Consider the following 10,784-nt stretch of genomic DNA (forward strand, 5'->3'; position numbering starts at 1 on the left):
GGAAGGCGGGGTTCTGTAAAACATCCATGTATACACCCACACACACACACACTTGCTGTATTTGTAGGCACTTCCCATGGACTCCTGCTACATTTTCGGTACAGTTTCGATTTGCTAGTTAACCAGACCTACACACAGGGTGAAAGTGGACCACCAACCAAATATTGATGTTTTAGTTTTAAGTGTTTTTAGTCCTTAAAATGCCATTTTGGTATTAATCTCTCCCCCTCATGTCCTCCTCCCTTCTCTCGTATCCTTCAGGGTGTCCTCAGACATCCGCTATCGAAAGCAGCCCTGGAGTTTAGTGAAGGCACTAATAGAGAAAAACACCTGGAGTGGCATTGAAGAGTACTACAGGCACCTAGGTAATCAAAACAGTCATGTTCCACCCACCCTGTGTATTTCTAAGAGCTTTCAGCAAGGTTGACTCTTGAATGCACTGGCACTAACAATTACAATGTCTGTGTGTCCATCTGTGTCTCAGAACTGGAGGTGTCTAAACTGGAGACGCTGCTGCAGACAGACGTGGTGGTCGGGGGGGACACTCCCAGCAAAGGTCCAGCGCTGCGCCGCCGGAAACGCAACTCTGGACGGCGGGTGGGGCACCACGAGGGCTTGGGGGTGGCTGGCACCCTCTCTGAAAAGGACCGGCCCTCCCGGGGTGGTACAGGTAAGGGGCACAGGGGTGGGTGGAGCACACTTTCTTCATCTGCGGTCTGTACCAGGTCGTCGTCCATTCCCATCAGTCTCTGCATCAGTCCTAGAAGTGTGACATTGAAGTGACACAGACAAGTCCTTGTCAGTTTTTGTCCCGATAGGGGTCATGTGCTGTTCATAGGACTGCACCGCTGCCACCTGCTCTGTACAGCAAGCCCATCTGGACAAAAACTGTAAGCCCTTGCCTTTGTCACACTGCAGGTGTGATTCAGCCTTTACCCATTTCAGTATGTCACTGAAAGCAGCACTGAAATGTACATAACACAGCCAGTGGCACCAGAAACTGCAGTTGTGGTTTTTGTTTTTATCTTCCCTGCAAATACACAACCCGATCCGCAGTGTACTCATGTCCATGTGTTGTGAAACACTGCCCTCTCCTTGTGAAAAAGGGTGTTGTAGGTCTCGCTTCAAGTTTAAATGGCCTAGGTCTTGATTAAATACAGTCCACCAATCCAAAGTGAGGTTTCCATTCTGCCTCAAGTTAAAGATTGTCCAATAAGGACTGGATTCATCACTTGTTTCAGGATGATCCAATTTCAGTTATATGGAATGAGTATCTGTCGATGCACGTGAGTGTCTGTTGATGGATCTTATAGATGAGTCATGAAGGACACTGCAGTGTTCCCAGGCTCCCTCCAGTAGAAACCAAACTTATAGTTGCCTCTCATCCCTGCTCATGGGGCCCCACTGTCCTGTTCCAACAGACACCCGTTTCTTAATTATCTCATATTTAGCCTGATCAGAGCTAATTAATAATTTTGAATGGTTGGGGATCACGGTTTGTAAAATGAGCCATTGAGATTAAATAATTAAGTATTAGGCCAATTAATGATTTAGTCCAGTAATTAAGAGCTCAGCTGGATCAAAATCCAGGAGGACTGCGAGTCCTCAGGGCCATGGTGGAGAACCACTGATTTAAATATTACATTTGGAATATATTTCAGGTTTCTATTTTTGCCTGCTATATAAACTAGTGTAAGCAAAAGCTCTGTATAAACTGTTGTTCTTAACCTGGCATCACATTTGTGTGTCTGTTCATGTTTTCAAGAAAACAGTTTTATCACATACCAGAGGTGGTGTGTAAACACTAGGATCTAGGGATAGTCAGGTTGACAAAACAGACACTGGCGCCTGGTGACACCGTGCACTGTTCAACCTCAACAAAACCTTTTCTGATTGGTCAAAATTTGTTGGGGGGCACCACCCATTTGGAACGTGAGTGACATAATCCTGTAGTTTGAATTTGATTCAATCCTTCAACTTTTGTGAGAAATTGTACATTTGTAATTAAATAGAGATGCATCTGGTGAAGTTTCTGATTCAAGTCCTTGTGATTGGAGCCTGCTCAGTACTAGACTAGACTTTCCTTTTAAATAAGGCTCTCTTCTCTATAGCAGTACCAAACAAAATGGGTAAAATTGGGCATGCATAGCAGTCCTTCTCAATTTTTCAATTCAGTTGCACTTAGACACTGACCCTTTGCAGAAATGGAGGACATCAGACCTTTACGGTTTCTAATTGCTGGGTTAGCATGAATTCCAGGTTGCATGTTGTGATTTTGGTGGCTGAACGGGCTGTTCTGATATCTTTGACACCATAGGCGTATGTTTGGGGCGGACAAGTCCCCCCTGTCCCCCACTAGTGTTGACAGCGTGCCCCCTGCGCGACGTGAATGTCCCCCCCCCCAATTCTGAAACTAAACCTATGCCCCAGTTTGACACTGTCCTTAGAGGATCTGACACTTTTTTTTCTCTCACTTTCTGCTTCTTTGTCTATCCTTCTCTCATTTTTAATCCTTCTCTACCCTTTATCTCACCTTTACAAAATCTCTCCCTTCTCTCTCCCCTCTTCTCCCTTCTGTCTCACCCCTCCTGTTCCCTCACTCTCTCTCCCTGCTTCCTGTTTCTCCCCCTTTTTGCTCGCTCTACTTGATTCACTGCACTTCACCTCTCTCTCTCTCTGTCCTGCAGGTGCTCAGTTTCTGAAGTTGGGAGAGCGGTCACGAGGAGGAAACATCTCCACAATTCTGCTCATTGTCAGCTTCATGTGAGTGTGACCCACAGTTCTGGTTGTTCCCAGACTAACCGATTACAGCAACCCCCCAGCAATGGATTACCACTAGTGTAACGTGGCCTTAAGATTGTGAATACTTTTGACAGACCTGGGTCAATTATAATTACAGTTACAGATATTTTTGCAAATCTCTCACTTTGACTGCGATTTAAATTGTTCAATCCCAGTTATGCTGTAGAATGAAGATGAGAAAATGATAATGTAACAAAGCAATATAAACAATGAATATACTGTCATTGTCATGAAGCACAATTACACCCCCTGCTGGTCAGATATTTGTCAGACTTAAGCATGACAGAAGTGTAACTGGATTGTAATCGATCACTGACATGAATTTCAAATGTTTAATCCTCGCTAGGTATCTATTATAGGCTGTGAAATTATATATTATCTTTTGATGGTGTCAAATCTTTTCTGCACATGATCTTTTTCTCTCTCTCTTTCCTCTTCCTTTGCTTTCCATTAGGATCTGTGTCAGGTACAGTACACTGTCTCCTGTCAGTAAACTCACTGCGTACAGCCCCCCCCCCCCCCAGTCTTCACAACTGCATGACTGCACCATCTGCTATGTCTCTGTTTTTGTCTTTCGTGTCACTTTATAAGTGCCCAGTGTTATATCGTTGCCTGTGTTTTCATCAGCATTTTAAGTCTTGCCAAACTTAAATAGGTGAGACTGATCTACAATGGTGCAGCTACTTTCACGAGTCCTCACCGCATTTTCTCCAGATGGGCTTGCTGTCATTTTAGGGACTGTTTGGACAACAACTGTGAGGACTTCTGTCTGTACAACAGTGCTGGAGTAATTCAGCAGCACCGTTTCAATGCATCGCTTGTAGCACAACGTTTCGCACGGGTCAGAAGCAGCTGAATTCACAAGCGGTGTCGGGACTAAAGCGCCGAAATGTCTGAGAATGCCACACGACTAGAACTGAACAAAACTTTTGTGTGAATCTAATCTTTTATTTCTCCCTCTCCCTCTCTCTTTCAGCCTGGTGGTGTTGGTGGCGCTGAACATGCTCCTGTTTTATAAGCTGTGGTCGCTGGAGAGGGCAGCTAATACACTGGAGACCTGGCACTCGTACGCACTGGCTGATGGGTAACTGAACTTTGCTCAGTCCACACTCACAGCTTGACCTTTTTCCATGTTTGTTCCTTAGCGCCACCGGTCTATAAATCTCAGTCAGTGGGTGCAGATGCTACTTAATATCAAAAGTCAAATAAAAATCTATTTGAGGTGTAAATATACCACAAGAAAACCTGCCACTTCGGGCACTAAATTAAGCATGAGATGCCACTTAAATTGGAAGGGCAGGGGCGAGTGACATAAGGTGATTGGTGAACTGGTGTTGGAGTGACAAAGGAGAAATCAGTGGCCAAAGGAAGATCTGAAGAAGAAAAGCAGATTTAATTTGTTAATTTATGACATTTAAGAGAGTATGAACTCCAACATGCGATGAAAAGGACATTGTCATCAGAAACATTGAAAAATGTTTAGTGTTTCACGAGGCTAAAGGGGTGTCCACTGGAAAAAGGTGATCATTGATCAGTACAGTGTAATGAACAATGGTGGTTCTGCAGCATGTCCCAGAAGAGTGTGGCATCCCTCCGCACAGGCGGATGGTTGCTGATTTTGCTTTAGACATGCATTCATACAGAGCCAAGAATGTGCCCAAGTACACAACCCCCAAAAGCCAAGCACACGCATGCATACTGACAAACTGACACACACACAAACTCAAACACGAATAGACAGATCCAAAGACCAACCACAGTGAAGCACACACCCACACAGACAGTTGTACCACATACACTGTAGCTCAGCCTCCATATGGAGAGCATTGCCATGTACTACTATTTTGCCTATTTTGTCTGTACTACTCTAACTGTACTTCTCTCTCTCTCTGTGTCCCTCTCCAGTAGTAAGCTCCCTCAGACAGCCTCAGAGTGGGCTCAGATCCTGGAGCTGCAGAAGCAGTTCCACCAGGCCGAGGTGCACAAGTGGCAGCAGATCCTGAAGGCCTCAGTGGGACTCCTGGATGAGGTAGAGACCCAGGGACCGTACATTCAAACACCTACAGCAGTGCTTCTCAAACTCTGCCCCATGAGCTGGACCGAGGTGTTGCATATTATGTGCTAAACCAGATCCCTTCTTTCAATGGATCGTTGGCTGAAGAGTGGCTCACTTAAAGGAGTTCACTCTTCCCACTGCCTCAAACTCGATGAATCAGTGGATGTAGCAGGACTTGCAGTACTTTTAGCATTTGTTTGCTATTTGCATGACAGTGAAGTTCAATAGGAATTTCCTCTTGAAACTAAAAAGTATGCCTGGATTTACAACCCATTTATCAGCACAGACCCTGAATTCCATTGTAAGGAAATGGAGCCGTATATTAACCCTTTCGGTGGTAGGTTCTACAATTCAGTTTCTGCCTCTGTGCACACACTTCGTTCCACATCAGTAACATGGCTACCCGTGTAGGAACAAAACAAAACCACCAAACAGAAAATACAACCAAAAAACTTGATTTCTCATTTGAGAGAAACAGACAGATCAATATACCTAGGTTCATCTGTTTAGTTTGTTCTGTATACAGTTAGGTCCATAAATATTTGGACACTGACAGTTGTCATCATTTTGTCTCTGTACGGCGCCACAATGGATTTGAAAGGAAACGAGATGTCCTTTAAGTGTAGACTTTCATCTTTAATTTGAGGGTAGTTACGTCCAAATTGGGTGAACGGTGTAGGAATTACTCCCATTTTTATACGAGGTCCCCCCAACTTTAGGGGCTCAAAAGTATTTGGACAAACTATCATAATCATTAATTCAATTGAGTTTCAATACTTTGATGCAAATCCTTTGCAGTCAATGACTGCCTGAAGTCTAGAAACCATAGACATCACCAGATGCTGGGTTTCTTCCCTGGTGATGCTCTGCCAGGCCTGCACTGCAGCTGTCTTTAGTTCCTACTTGTTCTTGGGGCGTTTTGCCTTCAGTTTAGCCTTAGAAATCAAAACAAACCAATCGGAGATCGCAAAAACATTAGATATGGCCAAATCAACTATTTGGTACAGTCTTAAAAAGAAGAACGCACTGGTGAGCTCAGGAACACCAAAATTCCTGGAAGACCACGGAAAACAACTGTGGTGGATGACAGAAGAATTATTTCCCTGGTGAAGAAAAACCCCTTCACAACAGTTGGCCAGATCAAGAACACCCTCCAGGAGGTAGGCGTATCTATGTCAAAGTCAACAATCAAGAGAAGACTTCACCAGAGTAAATACAGAGGGTTTACCACAAGATTGGTAAGCCCCAAAAACAGGAAGTCCAGATTGGAGTTTGCCAAAAAGAACCCTGTACAGTTCTGGAACAACATCCTATGGACAGATGAGACAAAGATCAACTTGTACCAGAATGATAGGAAGAGAAGAGTATGGAGAAGGGAAGGAACTGCTGATGATCCAAAGCACCTCATCTGTGAAGCATGGTGGAGGTAGTGTTATGGCATGGGCATGTATTGCTGCCAAGGGAACTGGTTCCCTTGTATTTATTGGTGATGTGTTTACGAAGTGTTTAGGGCTATAATATCTGCTCAGATTCAGCCAAATGCTTCAAAACTCATTGCATGGTGCTGCACAGTACAGATGGACAATGACCCGAAGCATACTGCGAAAGCAACCCAAGACTTTAAGGTGAAGAAGTGGAATGTTCTGCAATGGCCAAGTCAATCACCTGACCTGAATCCAATTTTCCAGTGAAGAATCTGACTGAGTTCTGAGCAAAAGTACTGTGATTTCCCAGCTAAACAAACTCATTCAAACTCTGCCCTCTGCTGCCACCTGTGTGAAACAAAAATAATATAGAAACAAACTGAATGCAGATCCCGAATGTTGGTGTTCCAGAAACAACACCATGACTTCCAGGTACTCCACGACCTGAAAAAGAGCCACTGGCCTACAGTATCGGAGAACATCAGAGCTCTTCCGCTGTGAAGAGAAGCGGGCAACATTATTGACATTATTTTTTTCATTTTGTATTACTGTATGTAGCGCCTTTCATAAAACGAATCCCACAATTCTTCATTTGGCTTTTGCCTTGAACTGACGTTGCTTTCCATGAGTTCTCCGTCTGCATTGTTACTGCACTTTGGGTTGATAATACCACAGTCTACTGTAGTTAAATGCTGTGGGCATTTCTGTTGGGATCAAACATTGTCCTACTTGATTACTACAGCCAATTCAATACCTCCTCCTATTTATTTAATGCATTTACATTTTGTTCTTCTCTGGAATAGATGAAGCTGTCCCTGGAGAAGCTGCACAGAGGGATCGTCACCCCCAAGGGAGCGCAGGACCTCGCCGCCAGCACAGAGGACACCGCCACTCAGCAATGACGTCCCTCCCCCGCCTCCCAGAAGGGGCCCCGCTGGACTACAGAGCACCTTGGGAGAGGGGGATTGGAAGGGGGGTTCAGGAGGCACGATGCCATCTCCTCGCATCTCTCCCTTCCCGCTACCTCCACCTTCCAGCAAGCCGTCCGCTGTCGTTTCCCGACGCGTTTGTGGAGAATGTCCTTTGTTTGTTTTTTTTGTTATTAACCTGTGTTACACTCACAGTATTTATTGAGACTGAGAGATTGAGAATGTTCTTCGATCTGAATATCAAGTAGGATGGACCAAGACATCAGGGCGGTGAGAGTGAGGTCTGTTACTTAAACTTAAGTAGACTGAAAAATGTATCATGACTTGAATGGCACAGGAGACATGCTCCCTTCCTCCACCCCCTTTCCTTTGTTTTCCCCCCCAAAAATCCAAGGAGATTTTCTAAAATTTTTCCCTTCATCAGTGGAGAATCACATCCAGACATTAATTTATACGGAGATGGGACTCGACCACCGAACTCAAATGGTTTAACAGACGAACGTTTCTGTTTCGGCCGCAGACACTATAACCCCACTGGGAAAGGAGGGTCTGACCTCCTTTCAAATCGAGCAGCTGGAGGGACCGAGGTCCCCTGTCGGCACGTTTTCGTTTTCCTTTATCGATCTGAAGCAAAGGCTCTTAGTTTGTCTCTTCGTTGCCAGAGTTTACCACTCGGGGGCGAATCCTGAGGGGCAGACATTGGACTCAAGAGGCCTCTTTGTGACTTTTTGGGCTGCGTCTCGTGGATGAAGAGGCTTGGCGAGAGACTGCGTCTGTGCTGCTGACTCTGTGGAGTGTCGGCCTCCTGGCTAGTTGCCCGGGAGGTTTACAGGATACTTGAGAAAAATTATCACACCGGTTTAATGTCTCACTTTGAGTCTTGCTGCTCCCACTGAGCCACTTTTCTTTTTTTTTTAAAGGGGCAATAAACAATTGATCACTAGATTTGAAAGAATGTAAAGGCCACTTACTGTCAAACCCTTCTCACTCTCTCTTGCATCCCTTTCTCCTCACTCTGTCCTCTATACTTCCCTAATCTCTCCCTCTTCTTCTCTACCTCTGTTCTTCACTCCATCTCCTTTTTATTCCATCCCCTCTCTCTCGACCAGCAATACCTTTCCAAGCTCTAAGCGGTTATTTTACATTCCAGTAGGACCTATGATCAAACATTTTATTATATAATATATATATATATATATATAAATAACGATAGTTGTGCCATAGAAGACGAAGCTGAAGGCTCAATGAGAGAGATTAAACTGGTATCAATGCATTACTGAGCCATCAATCTAACCGTCGTGCAGTTTTGATTCATGCGCCCCTGGGTCACTTCACCCGTCTGTCACCCATCGAACCCAGGGGCGGCCAGCCCAAAGACACTCGCTGTCTTTCCTGCTGGACAATGAAGCCCTTGTTTGTGGTTAAAGAAAGTTAATAAAATCCTTCCCAGTATATACAGAGCACTGCCATTGCTAGACAGAGCAGCCAGGAGTGGAATACAACCGAGGCAAAATGCCAGCCACAGACCGTGCAATCGCCCACCTCCCGGGAAGCTGTCTGTGGGTCTCGAGCGCCACGCAGGGCCTGGTGCAATAGGCTGCTCTTTAGGCGGGGTTGTGGGATTGCTTGACCATTGTACTCACTTTAAAATAGCAGATCTACTAACCAGAGACGCAGTTAGACTCTGTTACTGCCCTTGAAGACTAATTGAGTAACCCTTGTTTTTTATATAGGGAAGACCTGCAGTATTGTATGGGTTGATGTATTTGTAGTTTCTTTTTTTCTTCAAAATCTTTCAGCCCAGTTTAGTTACAGTGGTGGGGGTGCTTCTCCCCTCCATCCCTGTCTCTGTGTTTCTCTTTGTGTCTGTCTCTCTCTCTGTGTCTCTCTTTCTGTCTCTGTATCTCTCTGTCTATAAATAACATTTATTTTTCAATTTAAGGTAGTTTATTGGCACGACTAATAGATCTGCAGTGTTGTCAATTAAACGGTACATATAGGCCGTTTATATGGAAGGGAAAAAAATGACAATGTTTTATGAAATATATTACAGGACAAAAATAAACAAAACAATTATATAAATCTTGATATACATAAACATATTTACTTATTTTGTCCTTTAATCAACGAGAATACATTAGAATAATCATGCCAATAAAGCACCTTAAATTGAAAAGTGTCCCCCTTCTTTTTTTCCTCTCTGTCCCGCTTTCTGGATATGCATCTATAGCTCTGTCTCTCTCTCTCTCTTTCTCTCTTGGTCTCTTTCTCAGTTGCACTGAATGCATGTGTTCTGTTATGTGGGTGAATCTGCTGTGCAGTAATTTGCTCTGATTGTGAACAAAGAGAAGTTTATTTATTTGGGGAGAAATGGGTGGGGGAGGGAGGGAGGGTGAAGACTTGGTGTACTGTAAAGATTGTACAGTTCCTGGAAAAAATCCACAAACCAACAAAAAAAAAAAAAAAAACAGGATTGGATATAATATTAATTGCTCTGACTCTGTGTAATTCTTTTTGTTCTTGGTTTTATGTCTAAACCTGGTAAGTACAAACAGGGCATTCTTCATTCTTCAGTAAGAAAATGGTTAAAAATTGTGTTTTTCTTGAAATTCACAAACTCTCTCTTTAAAAACAAAATTGAAAACCCAAACACACACTTTAATATGTATCCTTCAATTGAAAGAAAAAAGGCCCTGAAAACTGTTTAATGGTAATGTTTTTTTTCCATTTGCAGTAATAACACCCTGTAATTTTTTTTTATTTATTTTTTCCTGGGTAGTAAGTGTTATTTTCTAATTTGCTTATGCCTCAAAAGTATAGAAAATGGCTATTATTCCCCACAAACTTTGCTTTTGTGACCAGGACAGTGATATTTTGAAATGTACCTATTCCAATGAGCAAATGGGGTGAATTTGTGTCTTTTCGTTCACATAAAGTCAGAAAAAAACATGAATCCAAATGAGGGCAGCACTGTGGAGTAGTGATTAGGGCTCTGGACTCATGCCTGGAAGGTTGTATGTTCTAATCTGGGGTGGGGCGGTGTTTTTGTACCCTTGAGCAAGGTACTTCACTTAGATTGCTCCAGTACAATGCCCAGCTCTATAAATGGGTACAAATGTAAGTCGCCCTGGATAAGAGCGTCCGCTAAATGACAAAAATAATAATAATAAAATGAACATGTATTTATACTAAAGTAACACAAAAATGACTACAAAAGATTTAGAAGTGAGTAGTTTTTCGAGGTTTATGATTATACTGTAAATATACTGTAATCGTAAATCTCAACTTATTGGGCAATATTTGAGTGGCATTTGGGAGTTGAATTTTAAGTTGTTGGTTTTTTTGATAGTGTAGTACTATGATATGGATCATGTCTCCAACCGGTCTTGCCTTTGTGAGTCATGTGATCTGGCTAAGCCATTTATCCAAGCCAATTCACAAGTCGTCGCATTCGTAGTTGGTGATGGTACGAGGTGAGTGTTCAGCTCTCTCTGAAGCGGGCATTGCATCAACACGTGTGTGGAGTTGTTACAATGCATAGCAGGTGACAGGGATGCCCTTAAAAGGTGTTCT

At 43.4% G+C, this 10,784-nt stretch overlaps 1 protein-coding gene across 5 annotated transcripts in view; it reads left to right on the forward strand.

The window, feature by feature from the left end:
- gramd1a (GRAM domain containing 1A) overlaps positions 1-10,170 on the forward strand; it is a 49,306-nt gene extending 39,136 nt beyond the window's left edge. For 4 of the 5 annotated variants that reach the window (XM_066719147.1, XM_066719146.1, XM_066719144.1 and 1 more), the window contains 6 exons: positions 262-365; positions 485-670; positions 2,688-2,763; positions 3,779-3,886; positions 4,708-4,831; positions 7,086-10,170. In XM_066719147.1, the coding sequence (XP_066575244.1) occupies positions 262-365; positions 485-670; positions 2,688-2,763; positions 3,779-3,886; positions 4,708-4,831; positions 7,086-7,184 (697 nt within the window). In that variant the 3' untranslated portion in view covers positions 7,185-10,170. The remainder of the gene's footprint in view (positions 1-261; positions 366-484; positions 671-2,687; positions 2,764-3,778; positions 3,887-4,707; positions 4,832-7,085) is intronic. The other variant, XM_066719145.1, reaches the window with a different exon arrangement.
- The last annotated feature ends 614 nt before the right edge of the window (positions 10,171-10,784 follow it).

Source organism: Amia ocellicauda, chromosome 12, assembly GCF_036373705.1.
Source record: "Amia ocellicauda isolate fAmiCal2 chromosome 12, fAmiCal2.hap1, whole genome shotgun sequence".
Taxonomy (NCBI): Eukaryota; Metazoa; Chordata; class Actinopteri; order Amiiformes; family Amiidae; genus Amia; species Amia ocellicauda.